The 20,252-nt window shown below is 48.5% G+C and overlaps 1 protein-coding gene across 1 annotated transcript in view; it reads left to right on the top strand.

Annotated features, from left to right (window-relative positions):
• The window catches only part of EHD1 (EH domain containing 1), a 32,663-nt gene extending 14,599 nt beyond the window's left edge, over positions 1 to 18,064 (top strand). Inside the window, exons 3-5 of the mRNA XM_034776332.1 lie at positions 8,615 to 9,027; positions 13,906 to 14,070; positions 15,279 to 18,064. Coding sequence (XP_034632223.1) covers positions 8,615 to 9,027; positions 13,906 to 14,070; positions 15,279 to 15,803 — 1,103 coding nt within the window. The 3' untranslated portion in view covers positions 15,804 to 18,064. The remainder of the gene's footprint in view (positions 1 to 8,614; positions 9,028 to 13,905; positions 14,071 to 15,278) is intronic.
• The last annotated feature ends 2,188 nt before the right edge of the window (positions 18,065 to 20,252 follow it).

A 20,252-nucleotide genomic window follows, 5' to 3' on the forward strand; every position in this document is an offset into this window, starting at 1 on the left:
CTGGTTTAGCCTCTGTGAAATCCTCTGGATATGGACAGAGTCTATCTAGCACTTGGCACAAAGGGACCCTGATCTTAATTTTGCAGCCTCAAGACCTTATAGGAATAAACTGTAGGATTCTTTGTGGGGAGTCATTCACTTTGGGGGGGGAGGGGGTCTTAGCAGCTAGTGTAGCTGCCTCCATGCAGATCCTATTCCCCTGGTGTGCATGGCTTATCTTGGAAGTTAGCATTGGTGGCTATGTTGGGCTTTTAGACAATAGCTGAATTTGGCTGCCCTCTGCAACTCATGGCTTGCTGCATAAACTGTATTCTTCTACCTCTGACTTGTACCAGTGAATTCTGGGGCCTCTAATGCACCAGAACAGTACTTGGCAGCACCATTCATAGAGTAGGGACTGCTGGTTAAACAAATATGAACTGCTTTGTAAGGGGGAAAAGCCAGTTGAACCAAGGGCTTCCCAACAACACCAAGGGAGAGGCTTTGTGTAGGCTGGCCCTGAAGAAAAGATCCATCAGTGATTTATTTTTTTGAATAGCATGGGAAGGGGTGTGTGTGGTGTGGGGGTGGTGCTGTATAGCTGTCAACTCAAGATGCTACAGCCAGTTACTCTCCACTTGGTTTCCCCTTTGGGAGCAAATCAAAGGGGTCTCTAGCCCAGTTATCACCAACTGTTCAATCGTGATTGACTAGTCAATCCTAGAGGATCTCCCAGTTGATCACAATCTTCAGCGGTGCAGTGTGGCTGCCACTAAGGCAGGCTCCCTGACTACCCCACACCACTCCCAGAAGCGCCCAGTGCAGCCCTTGGGGTGGAGGGGGAGCAGGGGTCTCCCTCTGCTCCTGCCTGAAAGCACCACTCCTGCAGCTCCCATTGGCCAGGAGATCTGCAGGGATGGTCCTTGCAGAGGGGCAGTGTGTGGAGCCACATGCCCACTAACCTCCCCCATCCCCTGGGCCATTAGGGCATGTTGGTCCCTTCCAGGAGCAGCATGGTGCCAGGGTAGGTAGGGAGCCTGCCTTAGCAGCAGCCATGCTGCACTACTTATGGGACCTGCCAGAGGTAAAGGCTGCCCAGTAGGCTACACCCCAGCCCTGAGCTCCCTCGTGGAGCCTGCACCCCAGCCCTGAACGCCTCCCAGGACCCTCTCCTGCACCCAAACACCCTCCTAGAGCTTGCACCCCTCACCCTCTCCTGCACCACAACCCGTGCCCCAGGCTCAGCCCAGATCCCGCTACCCAGCTTGGTGAAAGTGAGTGAGGGTGGGGGAGAGCAAGCAACAGGCAGGATGGGGGGGGAATGGAGTGAGGTGGGCAGGGCCTCAGAAGGGGTGGGATGGATCCTGGGTTGCCCTTAAATTCAAAAAGTGATCTTTGGCATAAAAAGGCTGGAGATCACTGCTCTAGTGTCTAAATGACTGACTCACTTGCTGACAAGCTCCTGAGCCTAGCACCTCTAGGATCTGTTGCACAAACATAGCTACATACCTTTGGAGTATCTTCCCCTTGTAACGTTCCACCATTCACCACTGAAACTAGCTTTGCCAGTGTTAACTTCAAGGCCCTGCCCACAGATAAGGCAGTTATTTCAGCCTCTGAAAATGTTACTCTGAAATGCAGCACATTTTTGGGGGAGCACTGGATGTGAGAAATCAAGCAGAACCACCCAGTGACTTGAGATGAGCCTACCAAGTGACTAATTGCTGGATGCAAAAAACCTCTAAAAACCTACGTTGTAACATTTTATTAAACTACATTGCAAAGTGGTAACAAACTTATTACAATGCATAATACACTGCAGCTTGTTTACTAATGATGTAGTCTCCTGTCCTGTATAATAAAGAGAACAGCTCTGGCTAGCCAGAAATGGGATCACTGAATGAGGAGCAGCAAACTTCAAAATGAAAGGGGAGAAACTCCTCTACAAATGTAGTTTCCTGTGGAACTTGGTGTCATGTAAGGAGCCTAGCAGAGTTCCAAGAGTCACTTATGTGCCCAGGTGAACCTTCAGTTGTTACATTATCAGCTTGTCTTGTGGTAGTACCCAAAGCCCCAGAAAATGGACAGGACCCTATTATGCCAGGTACTGTCCACAAACAGCTCAAAGATCCCTGCCCCAAAAAATACAAGCAAAGGACAAGAGACAATAGGTGGATGCTCAACTAGATCAGGTCTTGGTGATCAAGGACTGTCCAGTCTCTAGCACCCAATTCAAAAGCTTGCAGGCTACTGGGGGTGGAAAGTGGGGAATAGGATAATGGTCTTGATGGATCCATAGGCCTCTTACAGTTGAGAGACCAGGTCAGTGAGGTAACTTTTATTGAACCAACTTCGACTGGTGGAAAAAGGCAAGCTTACACAGAGCTCTAATACTGTGGGACCAACAAGGCTACAACACTGCAAACTTAGTTTGTGGGCCACTGATTCTGCTTGAATTTCTGTCACGGGGAAGGCAAGGACTTTCTATAAACCCTACTTGGCAAAACTTGCTAGCCAAAGCACAAAACTTGCTGTGTTCCTTGTCACCATGATATATAACCCAACCTTACCTATAGATTGCATTGCTCCACTCACAGGAGAAGCAAAGACAAATCTGCTCCCCTTGAACAGTCCCATGCAGTGTCCATGACTTTTCTTAACCTCTAATTGTGCTCTACCCAGGAGCAACTGAGAGGCGCTGGGAGAAAGTTCCGCATTTGACCAAACAGGCCACAACTTCCTCCTGGAGTTGTTAAAGGAGAACTTTCTTAAAATGTTGCTTTTAAAAAAAAGAGCAGTCCGATAGCCAGGATCAGACTTGCTGATTCACAAGCAGCTGTGGGATTGGAATGTGTCTAACATTCCTCATGGTTTGTAGGAGTGCTGATCTCCAATTCTCTCCATTCCTGACTCTGCAATTGACTAATGTTGTTGTCTTGTAATGTGAGTGTAGGCAGATAGGTTGACTCTCTCCCCACCTGCACAATGCACCCTGTACTCACCAGAATATGGTAATACTGAGTGCTTTCCTCTGTGGGGAAATATCAGGTCAAGATTGCAACAGCACTGTGTATTGTACCTGTCAGGTGTGGTTCAGCAGCCAGGGATAGCAAGGGAGCACACAACTGTCATAAATTCAAAGACAGGCCTCTAAAGGGCTGCATTCTTTCTGCCTTGCTTTAAAGGGGCATAGTGCCTTATCCATGTTCTGTGCAGGTTAAACCTCCAGGTGTCCCATAAGAGGGGGGTGTACTCTCAGGCTTATGTTGCCAAAGGTCCCAGTATAGTGAATTTAGCTGAGCTGGTGATAAAATCCAAATGTCCTGACTTGATTCCCCTGTCCTTACCACTAGCTATGCTGCCATAACTTCAGCAACCCTTGGTTTTTTACATTGGCCTTGATGTGTATTGTACTTTGTGGTAAATAAGATTACCCCAAACTTCTAAAACCAGTTGGTCATACAAAACAGGCTGGCTTGTAGCTGTCAGGAAAAAGCCAGATTATTCACAATATAACTTTCAGTATGTAAGTGACTGGCCCAAGCACTGGGAAAGTAGGCTGGGGTTTCAAGAAATCCTGAGATTAAGACAGATCTGTTTGTCAGCGGGCTTGAGGCTTTAGTTCTACTTTCAAACTCTCCCTTCTAACCATGAGACTTTAAGGAGTGTTGTATAATATGGTTCTGGGAGCCAAGGCTTTAAGACAGTTGTCCCCAACCTTTTCCGTGGGGCAGGCGCTGGGCAACTAGCCGCCAAGGACTGTGGCCACTGGACAAGCAGCTGCCAAAATGCCTCCATGAAGCAGTCAAGAGGCATTGCCCCCGAAATTTGGCAGCATTTCGGCAGTAGCACTTCTTGATGTTGCTGCTTCTCGGCAGCATTTTGGTGTCTGCTTTTTCAGCTGCCAGTAGGTGGGCGCACATGGATGCCTCGGCAGGTGCCATGGTGCCTGCGGGTGCCACATTGGGGGACCCCTGCTTTAAGAAATGACATCTTGTGAGTTGGCAGTGCTGATACAATGCAGGTCTCTGCCTTTTGAGGCAGAGCAACTGACAGCTGTTGGTATATTGGCTTGTTCATAGTGTCTGCTCTTAAAGGATAGAATTCCCCTTTGGCTTCTGCAGAACTACACGGTTGGTTACTTCCCATTTTCAGTTCATTGTCAGTAAAGAGAACTCATGTGGCCAGTTTGAGTAAATAGTTCATCAGCAGAGCTATGGACTTACTCTCCAATGCTGTGTACACAGCCAGATGTAGGAGGGGGAGGCAACTGTCATTCTCCCATGACATAAGGGATTCCATTCTGCTGTGCAACTAAACTTGAGAAGCTCTGTCTTTGAATCTGGGGGAGGCAACAGTCCCAGTTGCCTTGCTCTAGTCACTGGAGTTGACTCCTGGGTCCTATTCCTAGTGCTGCCAGTGATCTTCACTGTGATCTGTGACAAGTGCTTTCCCCTATGTCTGTTTCCCTCTACTCTCTTTACACTGCAAGCTCTAAGTCAGGGGGTGTCTAGGCACAATGAGGACTTGATCTCTGCTGGTGCAGGCCCTTTAGGCACTATTGCCATACAGATTGACTCTGGAGTACATCACATCACTCCTTTCTTGATACCAGGTATATGGAGCCTTTGTATTTGAAGTGCTCTAGAAGGGCAAGAAGTGTAAATGCTGTAGGATGCTTATCAATGCCACCTCTTCTGAAGCTTAGTCTGAGTTCTTGAGCTTAGGGCAGGCAATATAATCTAGTGGGCAGGCACACTGGATTAGGACTCCAACTTGGGTTCTGTTCCTAGCTCTGCCCCTGGCCTACTGAGACCTGGAGAAGTCATCCCACTTCCCCCCCATTTGTGCCTCAGTTTCCCTATTTGTAAAATGAGAGTGCTTCCTTTGAAGTGCTGAGGCCTGTGGATGAAGAGGGAAAAATCAGATAGTGTTGTCATACTTTGCATAGCAGTAGGGCTGCTGCTTAGAATGATTGAGGACTCTTCTTAATAGTGAATACTGTTGAGTCCCTCTGAAAGCCCCAGAAACTACCAATCTGTCTTTGCCACAATCACACTAGCTAAAGGACTTTATTCTCAGGAGACTGAGATTTGAGTCACTTTTTATAAAGTGTGCTAGCATTTAGCAAAACAGTTATACAGCTGAATGCTGGCAATTCTCAGGATGGATTGTTAGTCTAGACTTCAAGAGCTAAGTCAGTATCACTTCTCCATGCTGTCCTGGAGAGGAAGGGTGGATGGTGTAGTGTGCTTAGGGAGCTATCTTAGGACTTGGGAGTTGAACCCAGGTCTCCCAGCTCAGACCTCCCATGTGACCTTGGGCAAGTCTTTCACTCTCTGCCACTATCTGTACAATAGGGATAATAGTACTGCCCTGCCTCAAGAGGTGAGAGGCTAAAGGCATTAGAGATTGAGGCCTTTAAATATGGGAAGGGGAGTGATGACTTAAGCCACTCTTTAGCCACTTGTTCAATAAAGGTTAACTCTCTCTCCTCTGTGCAGAGGATCTAACATCTGTTTTACACTTGTATTACAGTAACCCTTAGATACTGTGTTCATATATAGCAGTGGCTTTCAATATGTGATCCGGACATTGAGGGGTCCATGAAAGACTTAAACTGAAAACTGACTGAACAGAATTCAGCAATATATACACATTAGATTTCCAAATGGGTCTCCCTCCTTTTTAAAAATTTGTAGGATCCACAAACAAAGACTGTAAACCACTGAGATACAGCATGTAGTGTGCAGAGTTTCTAACTTGGTCCAAATAGACAAAGAATTATTATTCACTGGGAGGGAGGGAGCTGAGGCACAGGGGAAAGGACTTGGCCAAAGTAACATGGAGTCTGTAGAAGAGTTTGGGAATCATAGACTTAAGGTCAGAAGGGACCATTATGATCTGTGGGTCCCAGTTCATTGTCTTAACCCCAACCAACAATTCTCTCGTTTGTAGAGAGATTCTGCTGGCTGATCATAGTCTGCCTGGTACGCAATTACACCTTTTTAGTGAAAGGTTTAAATGCAGGCATCCTGATGTCTCTCCAAATGCACAAATAAAGGATTACAGGAGAAGAGAGCACAGCTGCCACCTTTCACATGGTAAATAAGCACCCTGACTTTCACAATAAGCCAAAAATCAAGCTAACCCCCCTTCAAAACAAGCCAGTCCCTAAGAACCCCAACACTCTGACTAGATCCCCAGCATGCAGTATGGACTGTGGTGGGACTGCTGTGCACCCCTGATTCTCCCCTCCTTGCCCAGAGCCAATCAAAAAAAAAGCTACTAGCCAACAAACAATTCACAAGCCAATTAAGCCAAAAACAATCCCTTTTTTATTTTTGATGTGGGGGTGGGGGGCAGGTTTGAAAGTCAGTATGAGTAGTCCTTCCTGCCTTGCTGACAGTGACATTGGATTGTTTTGCAGACCGGTATGGTGGTAACATGGCTGCCATACAGCCAGGCTCAAGCAGTGACTTGGGCCTAGGAGGCTCTTGCTGTACTGCACCTAGCACAAAGGTGCTGTGATCTTAGTTAGGGCCTAGGGGCCCTAGGTAGGTGGCACTTTCCCTGAGTTATAAGTAGGGTTACCATATTTCAACAATAAAAAAAAGGACAGGGTGCTGCCCTAGCCCTGCCCCCTCCCACTTCCTGCCCCCTGCAGAATCCCCCTACTTGTCCCCTGAGTGCCCTCTCCTGAGACCCCCTTATCTAACCCCTCTGTTCCCTGTCCCTTGCCTGCCCCAACCGCTTGCTACACCCCTTCTCCTGACAGCTCCCCCACCAGGCCGAGGGAGAGCTGCAAGCTCCACATGCAGCCAAACACTTTCCTGCTGCTCTGCAGGGGAGGAGGGAGCAGGGGAGGGGGAGGGAGTGGCTGCCAGCGGCCCCAGTGGCTGCGAGCGGCTTTCAATTGGGGCCCAGCCGTCTAATCAGCCACGCCACACTCTGCATGAGGGGAAGGGGGAAATCCTGGACATTTCTACTTTATTAGAAATCCCCCCCCCGACAGCCATTTAAAGCTGAAAAAGCCGGACATGTCTGGGGAAACCCGGATGGATGGTAACCCTAGTTATAAGTAGATGTAGGTGAATTTTTTGTCAAACTCTTCAGTGAAAATGCAAGTTCAATAACATTTCACAAATTCATAAGACCAGGTGGGTGAGGTAATATCTTCTCTGAGAAGCTTTCATGGCGGTTTTGCTGCATTGTTTAAAAAAAAAAATCTGATTCAAAACACTGAACAAAACACTTCAGTGTCCTTTCTCAATTTCTTTGAAGCTTATTAAAATTCAAGACACTTAGTTCAACCCAAAACAAGTTTCTCTTCAGAATTGCCAATGGACCAGAAAGTCCTTGTCCAGCTCTAGCTCTCACCCTGAGGTGCAGCTAGTGAGCTCTGTGGCAGTAGGTGCAGTTTCCCAGATGAGATGGGGAGCAAAGCTTAGCTGGCTCACAAATGGGAGACTATCCTTTTGTGAAGACAATTGTAGGGTGTTAGGATCTTGCTAGGACAACAAACCACTTCAGTAACTACATCAACCTTTACAAAAATCCCTCCCTTGCAATGTGTGGGATATGTTTGCATAGTGTTGCTGGGTGCTGTTCAGTGGCTTCACTCCAGAGGTGGCAGCACTTTGAGCTAAGCAATTCTTGTGTAACTTGCATATCTGCTTGGGGCATCCTGTGTTCACATGGCACTGCACTGCTGGAAGCAAGATTATTCCTAGGTTGGCCACTGGCCTGCTGGTTGATCCTGGGACAAGATACTTTCCTCCCTTCCTGGTCAGACTTGCAGAAATGGGGGGAGGGGTGGGCCTTGTGCAGGCAGAGGTTGCCTTCTGCAGCATGGGTCATCTGCTGGTATCACTAGGTGTCTCACTGCAGCAATTCCCTGCCATTGCAGGGGCCTCTGGCATTGACAGCCCTTTGGTTTCCTCTTGTTTTCTGACTGGGGCTCACAACAGGTTCATCTCCAGAGGGCTGAAATGCTTTGGTTTAACTCTATTGTTCGGTTTGGTATAGGGGTATCCAGTGAAATTGAATCTCCTAATAGAGAGGAGGCCAGACTAGATGATATGATCGTCCCTTCTGGCCTTAAACTTTCCCTTATCTTTAAACCAGGGATAATGAGATCTTTCTGAAGATCTTTGAGATCTAAGCTTGGGAAAATAGTGTGTGGAGAGCTCAGCATCAACACTTCGCCTGTCTAATCCTGTGGCATGTGTTGGGGTTCTGGAACATTCAGTTTCCTGGATGTAATATAGCTTGCACTGACTGGTAGTAGTTCATCTGATCCTGTTGTGCTAGGTGGTGGGCACGATTCAGTCCCTGATCCAAAGTGTGCAATCTAGTAGAGAACTTCCAATCAGTCATCTGAGGCAGTTTGTGTAGTGCATAGCCATGGAACAGAAGTTGTGTTGGTGTTGGGGCTCCTAGGTGCTACCACAACACAAATGAGTAAGACCAAGATGTGAGAGGAAACTGAGGCATGTGGGGCAATGATTTGTCAGGGTCAGTGACAGGACTGGGAGTGTAGACCCAGGGTCTCCAGAGTCCCAAGTTGATGCTCTCCTCTCAGGCTGCCGCCTTATCTGCAGTCCTTGTGTAAAAACATCCCTCTCTCTTGCAGGCTATGACTTTGCAGCAGTACTGGAGTGGTTCGCAGAGCGTGTGGACCGTATTATCCTCCTCTTCGATGCTCACAAGCTGGACATCTCAGATGAGTTTTCAGAGGTGATCAAGGCCCTGAAGAACCATGAGGACAAGATCCGGGTGGTGCTGAACAAAGCAGACCAGATTGAGACACAACAGCTGATGCGGGTCTACGGTGCCCTCATGTGGTCACTGGGGAAGATCATAAACACCCCAGAGGTGGTGCGGGTCTACATTGGCTCCTTCTGGTCCCAGCCACTCCTCATCCCTGAGAACAGGAAGCTCTTTGAAGCGGAAGAGCAGGATCTCTTCAAAGATATCCAGTCCCTGCCCAGGAATGCTGCACTCCGCAAGCTCAATGACCTCATCAAGAGAGCCAGGCTCGCCAAGGTACGGTGTCCCAAGCATTCCCTCTGTGAGCCACAGACACTGCTACATGGGTGGGATTTGGTCTTCTCTGAACAAGGGTGATACTTGACTAGCATTAATGTAGCCTTTCAGAGTTCCCCTGACCAAGTGCAGGGATGTGCCAATGTCTGCAGGCACCTCTCCCCCCCTCATTGAGATTAGAGTTCCTAGCAAAGATGGGGGAGGGGGAGACATTACACTATTCACTGCAGAGAGCCCTAATGAGACCATAACTGCTCCAGAGAGCTCAGCCTGGATATCCACAGGGTGGGAGGAGACACCAAGAAGGATAGGGGCTCACTCAAGGTTGCATAGCAGTTTCCCAGTAGACCTGGGAATAGCAACCACCAGTGCTGCCTCCTGCTCTAACCCACTAGACCACATGTCCCCCCAGAGCTGGAAGAGAACCTAGGAGTAGACTCCCAATCCATGTTTCCACTGCTTTAGCTGTGTCAATACAACCCCCTAATGTAGATGCTGCACTGGTGCAGATAGTATCTGGCATTTAGTGCAAGCTCCTAGTACAAGAACAGCCATGGCTCCAATCCAAGAGTAGGTGAGGCATAGCTTGTACTGCCTGCTAACCTGCAGTGGTTTGTTCTCACCACTCCATTCAAACTAATGGCACACTAGTCCCAGAAGTATGGGTTTTGTGATGAGATCAAATAGGGAAATTCTGGGTTCTATTCCTGGCTCTGCCACAGCCTACTAACTGACAGCTGCATTTTACAGCAGGGAAACCCCTCAGATTAACATCCCTTGCTGGAGTTTTGAGTCAGTTTTGGGAAAGATTATGGAAATTTCTGAGCCATGCTGAGGAAATTCCACCTTAAATCCCACCTTAAACTCTTTACCTTGCAATGGACTCTGCACTGTTCTGGGCATTATCTCTTGAAGGCATCACTCTTGCAGATAAGCTATTTGCTTGCAGATAAGCCTAGCTAGCTAAACGAAACCTGGGTGGAGAAGTGCAGCTCTTTATGGGAACACAGCTGTTTTATGGCTCTGTTTTCAGTTTCTCTTTGAACTGGCTGGAAGGAGCTGTAAAAACCTTGATTGCTTCAGAGAAATCATAAGGCTTAGCATTGACATGGGTCAGAAATAGCTCCTGAACCCAGAGCTGGCACCAGGCTTCTCCAAGATCCAAACTGCTGCTTGATTTCAGCCTTCTAAAATCAGTGCAATTTCAAACCCTAATTCTGATTAGTTTAACAGATCAAATTCTTGTTCTGGGTCCATAACTGTAGTACTTAAAACATGCTGTAACTTAATGTAAGTCAGCAGAGATGTATAGGAACATAAATGGAAGGGACCACCTGGGTCATGGCTCTCCAGTCCCTGCTATTGTGGGCAGCTGTAGTCCCATCCTGGTCAAACTGATCCAGCTCCAAACTAGTTAGGTTGTCTGATCCCTACTATTCCTACTGGGAGGCTGTTCCAGAATTTCCTTCCTTATTTCCAGCCTCAGTGGATTCCTGGTCAGTTTGTTTGTTCTTGTGCCAATATTGTCTTTGAGCTTCTATAGCTCTCTTCCCTCCCTGGGGTTTACCACCAAATGTATTTAAGGTGAGCAATCAGATCCCCTCTTAGCGTTTGTTTTTCAAAAGCTAAACAAGCACAGCTCTTTCAGTCTCCTCCTTTTTGTAAGATCTGCTCTTCATTCCCCTGATCAGCCTAAGAGCCCACCTCTGCATCTGGTCCAGTTTGGATTCATCTTTCTTGGATACTAGTTTGTAGTAATTCTCCCTGTAGAGTTAATTAGTTCAAGTGGTCAGGTGAGATGCCCAGCACACACCTACTGACTCAGACACTTCACTTTGCCATTTCCACATGTACTCTCATAGACTCACCAGTTGGAGGGGAAGCTTTACACTGAATGTCTAATCCTGTCATGCCAGGCTGCACCACTCAAAGCAAGTCTCTGTACACTAGCCACCTAAAATGATGCTTTGGGATGCAGTGTGGGCTAGTGACTAAGGTACCAAGTGGGAGTCAGAAGACTTGGGTTAAATACCTGGCTGTGCCACTGACCTTGTGGGAGGGGAAGAGTCTGCCCAGCTTAGTCAACTTGGCTTGAAAGCAGTTCGAGAGGTTGTCTGGCATGTGACTAACTTGCAAGTTGATCCCTCCCCCCCAACTTAACTCTTAGAGTATAAAAATGACTGAATCCTGATCCAAATAGCACTGGTTTGACAATAGACTGCCCCAGGCAGGATAGCATTTCCACAACAAACTCCATCCTTGTCCTGCCACACAACCACTGCAGGCATAAAAGCCACCAGTGCAGTAACATGTGGGGAAGGGGGAGGACATCTTAACATTAAATGAATTGTGCCTACAAAGGGCAAGAATCCAGTTTCACCTGATAAGCATTCCAACCCTTCCAAGGTCCTTGTGATCCCAGCATGCCTTGCAGATGGAAGAAGGCTGTGAAATCACTGCTGCGCTAAAAGCAGAGATTTTTTTTTAGCAGATCTCAAAAATGAATCCAGGAAATGTGCCTGAGCAAGTCTTGCTGGCTTAGCAGGACTCTTCAGAGATTAAAGCAGGTCCTACACTCAAAGCACTACAGGAATACCAGTCTACTGCACTGGCTAAGCACTGCCAGTGTGCATGCAGCTATACTGGCAAAACTGCTCTTGTTGGTATAGCTCATTCCAGCCCTTCTGCCCAAAATGGGCTAAACTAGTAACACTGTTTGGCACTGAGCATAGGTGCAGCTCACCTCAACCTGCTAATGAGGTGGCAGGTCAGTATAGCTGTGTAGAACAGGTGTGATTTGCCAGCATAGCTACAGTGGCAGCAGTCAATAGACCTGGGCTAAGAGGTGACTTGTCAGTCTTCAAGGCCCTACATGAGGAAGAAATTTCTGATAATAGGTGGCTCTTCAGTCAAGCAAAAGGCTGAATGAGATGAAGCAAGACATTCAAACTGGAAAGGTGCAAATGTTTCCCAGTGAGGGTGACTGACTTGCAAGAACTCCACAAGGAATATGGTGGGTTCTCCATTAAGTGGGGTCTTAATGGAGTGCATGTTGCTCCAAACAACTCCATAACTTCACCTAGCTATATGGAGCTCATAATTTGTTTGAAGCTATCTACTTTAGTGCCTTACAATTCTAAATATACCTGTGGCATCCTGGAGCCTGTATGACTTATCCCCATTTTATAGGTGGGAAAACTGAATCAGAGCAGTAAAGTGGCTTGTCCAAGGTCAGACTCAATGCAGGTCTCAAGTCCTAGGTTAGTGCTCTAACTATTAAACCATTCTTTCTGTCTGGCCTTTTATGCAAGAGGCTGGGCTAGATCAAGGGTCTTCTGACCTTAATATCTGATGGCTTGGGCCTGATGACTGCTCCATAGGCCATTATCACCCATTCAGACTCCAGTCTTAGGATAAAACTATCAGAGTGCCTCAGGAACTGAACTCTCAGTGAAAGTCAATGGGGTTTAAGGAACTTAGATGCTTTTAAACTTGATCCCTAGGCTAGTGCCAGTTAAGCCCACTTGGTGTTCCATGGGGAATGAATTACTAAGTCTAACCTGTCACTTAGGAGACCTGGGTTCAAGTCTGGCTCTGATGTTGAGGCCCAGAGGGAAGAGACTTGCCCAGTTCTCCACCTGTAAAATGGGGAGAATCCTTCTGTACTTCAGTAGTGAGGATAAAATCCATTGTGATGCTCAAATGCCCATCTCTAAATAGAGACGGAGGGTTTCATGGGGAATGTTGAGCAAGAGGCTGGGAAGCAAAGCCACTGCAGGTCAGGAGTGAGGGGCACCAACAGTCTGGCTAAGCTTCCCCACAGGCTGGGACCTGAGGCAGTGGTCCCTGGGTCAGACCAAAGGTCCATCTATCCTAGTAGCCTGTCTTTCAACAGTGGCCAATGCCACATGCCCCAGGGGAAATGAACAGAAGAGGTAATCAAGTGATCCATCTCCAGCTTCTGGCAAACAGAGGCTTGGGACACCATCCCTGCCCATCCTGGCTAATAGCCATTGATGGACCCATCCTCCATGAACATAGTGAGTTTCTTTTTTGTAAGACGCATATGCAAGTGACAAACAACTCTAGATTTGGCCACCCTATAAAACTAATGATTTGGGGGGCGGGGGAAGAGAAGAAGCATGCTACAAACCCTCCCTGTGTTAAAATCAAAATCAATGGAAGTTCCCACACCACAAGGGCCTGCATGACTGGGCCCAACAATGGGAGCTTTGCTTTTTAACACAGTAAAGGAAGGGGACATCTGAAAGCAGGAAGGTAAAGTGACAGGTAAAGCCTTATGGCAGTGACTAAGGATCTTATTGTATCTACTGATATACTGGCAAGAGTTTAACAAGAGAATCCTCCAAACATTTTCTACCTCTGTGAGACATGTTACATTCCCCCCTCTTTTACTCAAAAATTTACTCCATAGTCTGTCTTCTCCAAAATTCCTCACCCTTTCTGACTTAACTTGATGGATCTAAAGGAGTTTTCTTCCCCAGCACCTGATGGAGGTTGTTAGGTGGTTCTGTTCCTGTCCTGTTGGGTGACCCTTCCCCACCCCATACCTCAATTTCCCCTTGCTAAAGTGAGGATTAAGCTACTTGCCCCATGTATGGAATTACCTTTGAGATTGACTCATGGGTTTTGTGGCGTGAATAGGACATCTCACTGGGAGTCAAAACTCATTGCCTCTATTCCTGGCACTGAGGGGAGTGAGCTCAAGTCAGTTAGAGCAGCGGTAAGGCTGGGAGCAAGGATGCCTGGATTCTACTTCCTGCTCTAGGAAGGAATTGGGGGTCTGTATTAGGGCAGGGGAAGTGTGAACATTATGCTGTCAACCAAGCATCATAGCTCATCTCTTCCTTTCCCTAGGTCCATGCCTACATAATCAGCTCTCTGAAGAAGGAGATGCCCAATGTCTTTGGGAAGGAGAGCAGAAAGAAGGAGCTGGTGAACAACCTGGGCGAGATCTACTTGAAGATTGAGCGGGAGCATCAGATCTCACCTGGGGACTTCCCCAATCTGCGCAAGATGCAGGTGTGAAGTCATGCCGTGGGGGCTGAAATGCAGTTTACATGGGGCCTTGAGCCATCCTGATAGGAATTTTCATCAGACATTTAGGCCTAGTCACTGATGATAGCTAAGGTCAAGTTCTCGCATGCCCCAGAGACTCCTGTTTGCTGGTGGCTTTATCTGGCTAGCCTCTGGCATGAAGTGAATTCCATTAGTGCCCCTCACAGTGGATGATTAGGACCATCCTTGTCTTATCTGGTCCTCCTGCTGCACAGGTGATTTTGTGATTCCAGCTCAGAGTTGGGCCAAGACTTCATGTTTAAGGCAGGGCAAGAGAGATTTCCTCCATGCCACTGTTAAATCCAGCATAGCACTGATACAAGGCAGTGGCTGGGCTTCTATGGTAGCCTGGAGGGAAAATGCTCTTGTCCTCCAGGACTGGGGCTCCTGAGAGCAGAGCTATTCTGAAAGGAAATGTATTCTCATGGGAAGAGCATGGGGTGCTGGGAGCCAAAACTCCTGAGCTCTGTCCCCAGTGCTGGGAAGAGTGGGGTCTAGTGGGTTAGAGCAAGAGGTGCTGGGATTTGGGATTCCCTACATCTAAAATACTTCCTGGAACCATAGGCTAATCCCCTGTCTGGGATGACTTAAACCCCACTCCCTAAGGAAGGTGAACAGGCCTCCATGCAGGTCACACCATGGACCTGTACTTGGGGAGATCCAAACAAGCTGCCAGCTTTCCATAGATGTGGAGAATCCCTGGCTTTTCTTAAGAATAAGGTTTCTTTCCCCATATGCCCTTGACAATAATTTCCCATTCCCCATGGTGCAGTGTGCAACTTGGAAGCTGTCCTCCATTCCATAGGTGGCTGCAGACAGTGCTTCACACACCACTTATAAAGTCTAAGGCCTGGGTGTCTGGGATGAGGGTTGTATCCAGGGGCTGGGGGAGTGGTCCAGGAGGGGACAGATAGCTTGCATGGGTGCAGCTCATGGTGGGCACTGGGGATGGGTTGGGGATGGCCTGGTTTAGGGGCATATGGGGGTGTATTTCAGCCTGATTCAAGGATGGATGGGATTGGGGGACAGCTGGGCATGGCTGGATGGGGGCAGAGAAATGTGGGCATTGAGGGGGTGAGTTGGAGTTGCTGCCTATTGGGTAGGACAGGGGAGCAGCCTGCTTTCAAGTGCCAAAGCCCACCCTGAATGCTGATCTCTGCCATCTTTCCCAGGAGCTCCTGCTGAGCCAAGACTTCAGCAAGTTCCAGCTCCTGAAGCCAAAGCTGCTGGACGCAGTGGACGACATGCTGGCCAATGACATTGCCCGACTCATGGTGATGGTGCGGCAGGAAGAGTCTCAGATGCCCACCCAGGCGGTGAAGGGGGGGGCCTTTGAGGGCACTATGAATGGGCCCTTTGGCCATGGCTATGGGGAGGGGGCTGGTGAGGGCATTGATGACATTGAGTGGGTGGTAGGAAAGGACAAGCCCAGCTATGATGAGATCTTCTACACCCTCTCACCTGTCAATGGCAAGATCACGGGTGCCAGTGCCAAGAAGGAGATGGTGAAATCCAAGTTGCCCAACACTGTCCTGGGCAAGATCTGGAAACTGGCTGATGTGGACAAAGATGGATTCTTAGATGACGAGGAGTTTGCCCTGGCCAACCACTTGATCAAGGTGAAGCTAGAAGGGCATGAGCTGCCTGCAGAACTGCCCCCCCATCTTGTGCCCCCCTCCAAACGCAGACACGAATGACTCCCCAGCATCCTTTAAATGGGGGGGGGAATGGGCAGCCAGATGCCTGGATACCTCTAACTCTGCTAAAGATCCACAACCCTTGAGAGCTGGTGGACAGTTTGAATTTTGCTTTGAAAGGCACTGAACTTACACCTTCCAAATGCTCCCATCTATGGGAGTGATAAGACCTGAATGAAACCCTCATACATGTTGTGTTGTGCACAAGAATATTTTTAATATATTCAAGGCCACATTTGTTCCCCTTCTGTCATTTGGGGTGTTGCTCAAGGAGCTGCTAATGCAACTGGTTTGTCTTCCTAAGGTGTTGAATGAATGGCTCCTTGTGGCAGGGCAGCATGGCTGAGCTGCAAACATCAGTTCAATCCCCCTGCCTGGGAGAACTGTTCACAATGGAATCAGCTTTACCCTTGTGCTGGGATGGCACAACTGTTTTCCCCAGCTGTCTGGTTTTGCTTCTGGGGGAGCAGGCACTGTAACTTCCCATAGTGGTGAAGCATTTCTAATTCTCTTTAGAACGTGGTCCAAACACATCAGTTCAGTTCTCAGCTGACTTTCCCCAATGTACAGAACAGTTTTTATGCTAATGACCCAGGTGGCTGGTTTTAAGATAAAGTTGGGTAATTTCTCCAGGGCTTCCTGATCTCCCCATACAGAAATGTTCACAAGTAAATGTGTTAATTACTCTTAGCTCTAGCTACCAAAAATGTAGACTAGTTAAAATTGGAGAGGGGTTCTTAAAGGAACATGGACAGACCTCTTTGGTGGGGGAACCCTGGTGCTGTTTGTTGTGCCTTTCACTCCTGGACTCCTCTTACAGAAGACAGCAAGTCATACTTGCTTTGAATCCCTCTGAGCCCTCACTTCCTTTTAGACACCTCCTTTGCTGATTTCTTGTCAATTTCACAATCCACATCTCAGTTCTGGGAAGCCTGAATTTCTCAAACAGGAAGATAGTCTATTCCAGAGGCTGCCTCTTCCTTAAAATGCCACAGGTCTGATACCTCACTGTCCCAAGCCTTGTCTCATCAGTTGCTCCAGGGCAGACTATTCCCTCTGGCTTTGCCCTAGTCTAAGTGATGTGCAAGGTATTGCCTAATCTGAGCCTGTTAATCCTCACCCTATGTAACTGACACACTTTGCACTGCATCACATGGTCAGGTGTTCACTTCTAACTCTTTTCTGTCTAGAACATTCATCCTGAGAAGCCTTGGAATTAAACATGAGGTGGGGTAAAGACAGTTACTCTGGCAGCGTGCTCCAGTCTGATGCTAGTGACTATCACTAAACTCAGCCTGTCTTTGTCAACTAGATCTGGAACTGTTAGCAAAGAACTTGTGGGGAAAGGGTGCCCATCTTCCTGATTCACTGCTGCACAGGCTGTGATTGCAGTTCCTTAAGTTGCCTGAGTTTATTGGCCTTCTCTGTCAACTTCAGGGCCCTGCCAGCAGCCCTCAAACAAATCAACTGCTTGCAATTTTAACCATTCTCTGTACCAACATTGATTGAGGACCTAGTCCAGAGATTGCAGCCTTTAGGGGCACCTACAGTTGGTGCACTGAATCCTTCTGGGATTGGGCACCCAATTTAGGCTGTTCTCAAACCTTCAAGAGGCAGACCTTCCTGTGAAGCAGCGTTAGCACAGTGCTGGGAGAGGCCTAAAGGGTTTGCCACAGCATCGTCCTGCCAGGCTGTGAGATGGGGATGGTTAAAGTGGAACACTCTAAGAGATGTGCCTTATTCTTGTGACTGGAGTGGAGGCAACATGGTTAGGTGGTTTCTCTTAGTGCTTTCACAGGCAAGCAGCTAAAAATGCTTTGCACAGGGTTCCCTATCAGCTACTTAACAGCCTGGCTCTACTCAGTATGTACTTGGTTTGTGGGCTGACTCCACTGATGGGAATCAAAAGCTTTTTGGTACCAGGTTGCCAGGGGAGGAGGAAGGGGGTCCAGTATTTCTGGCTGAGACCATGTGACAGTCAAGAGACTAAAGCTCTGATACTTCAGGTAACTGGCTAGAATGTTCCCAGCTTCCTGGGCTTCTCCATGTGGACTCCTGTGCCAAGGGAGTGTCCAACTTAAGGACTGTGCTCCAACATCTGTTAACTATGTATATTTTCCTCCTGTACAATGAAGCGGTTCGCATGGGGGGGGCTTAGGGGAGGGCCTCCCCTCTTCTGATGCACAGGCCTGGGGAAGTGCACTCTGTTTAAGCCTGTCTAAATCTTTTTGAAACATTAAAATGCATTGGCAAGTTCTGCAGCTCCTGAGTCTGCGTCCTGTCCTGGGAAATGCTAGGGGAGGTGGCTTCTGAGCTTTGTTAAAGGGAATGGTCCACATCCTAACAGAGATGGACCTGTGCTGGCAAGAGCTTCTACCAACATGGGGCTCCTGCAGGAGTATCTCCTGAGCTGGGGAACTGCTCTTCAGTGCAGGCCCAAAACACCAGCCTAAACTTGACCGTGGACCCACATGTAGGAGGTGACCCTAACATTACATGATTTCTGTTGGTGGAGGGAGAGGTGGCTTGTGTATTGCTCCCTGTAAAGAGAAATAGGGTCAGCTACCATTTACTTGGCTTAGTTTACCAGCCAGGAAGTTACTTTCAAAGGGATAGGGGGAGTGGGAGAAGGGACTCCACTAAAATCAATGGAAGAGCTGGGAATAGAACCCATGTGTCCAGAGTCTGATACCCTAACTGCTGAGGTGCTGCTTGCAGTCTAAGGAAGGAGGATCATTCCCCTTCATCCACTTTACAGATGGGAAACAGCCAGACTTGCCTGAGGGAAGCTGGGATTTTTAAACCAAGATATCTGGCCTGCCAGTCCAGGGCCTTTAACCACAAGGCTACCTTGCCTCTCCCTAGTGCAATGTACCCCATGGGGAAATGTGTATCCCTCCTTAAGCACAGTTAACTCTGCTCTTGAATGCAGCTGTTGTAGCATGTTCCAGCCCCTGTAATGGGGTGAAGATTCCACTGGGTGAGAGCAGTAAGGGGAGTGGGGAAGGGCATACAGCACAGAGCTGGAGGGAAGAATTGAAGTGTGGGGAAACCTGATCAGATGAGCAGGAGCTGTTGAGGAGCAGGCTGGCATAGCTGTGGGGTTGAGGGGTAGGAGTGCAGGAGCTTGGGTTGTTTGGGGAGGGACAGACTTTGGACAGTGTCTGTTTGCAACCAAACAGCTGTTGAGTCTGTCTGTAGGAGGAAGCTGCTGATGCTCCAGACCTTCAGGGCTTGTGCCAGGGCATCTTCCTGGTCTGATCAAGTGCCTGTGTACACATGCCCATACCCTTCCTATCCCACAGCTTCCCTCCCTTCCCAGCTGGTGGAGGGGATGGGATTTTCCTATGAGACCTGTTCTGCATCCTCCTCAGTGGGCTGTCCTGGTCCCAGAGTGTTGATCCCTTCTCAACACCCAGCTCCTATTGTTACCAATTGTCCATTCCAACAGGTGGTGGGGAGGAGGGGCTGCTATGCAGTGGGGGCAGTCTAGTTTCCCTCTGTCAGGGAAAGGATGGATTCCTACTTAAGGTGAGTCTACATGCCATGTGTGGGGTGGCATGTCCTGGCAGCATGGCAGAGGGAGAAGCTTGCTTGCAGGGCTACTGCTGGGAAGGAATGGGCTGGCTGCAATGGTAATAGGCTGGGGGGGGGGGGGGGGCAGTGGCACCAGCGTTGACTCTTGGTGAATTCTGTGGGCAGGAGGGGTAAATGCAGCTGCCCTTTGCTGGGTGGAATGTAGGAACAAATAATGGGTGGAGGCAGCATGTCAGGAGACTGGATCCTGCTGCATGGAATACAGTAAAGGGAGGAAGGGTGGGATGCTGCTGCCCTCTGCTGAGTGGAATGGATACTGCACAGCTGTTCAAAAAGCCCTGTACAGCCAGTATCCAAGAGAGTGGAGACTCCTGGTCAAAGCTGACTCCTTTAAGAGCTGCAGGATCTGAGCCCTGCCATCCTTGGCATGCAGCCCTGGATGCTGGAGTTCAGCTGGAAGGGTCTTTGTACCATCTGCTGCTGAAATGCATTTGTCCATTTGTCTGCAGGGAATTATGGCTTTAGGGACGGATATTAAGGGTGGGGGGAGTTGTTGGGCACCAGTAGCCCTGAACACCTGGGGGTAGGGGATGTGCAGCATTTGGCAGGATTTAGAGGCCCACTCTGACTCAATGGGGGCTTTTCAACTGAGGGAGGGTAGAAGCCAGGATTAGGCCCTCCCATTAAAAATAAAAGGGCCTGATTGTACTGCACCCACTGGGAGTCTTGGGTGGGGGCAGGCCTAGAGAGGGGAGGAAGATGGGTGAGCATGATCTTGCCCCTCTTGGCCATCTGATTGGCAGTAGACAGTTCATATGTTCTCAGGGTTTCCATGCAAGTGCAGGTTAATCAAAATGCTTTGTGGGAATGTCAGTTTCACCAACTGTTGGGAGGGGGGGAGAGTCAAACTCA

The sequence above is a fragment of the Trachemys scripta genome, chromosome 7 (genome assembly GCF_013100865.1).
Source record: "Trachemys scripta elegans isolate TJP31775 chromosome 7, CAS_Tse_1.0, whole genome shotgun sequence".
NCBI lineage: Eukaryota > Metazoa > Chordata > Testudines > Emydidae > Trachemys > Trachemys scripta.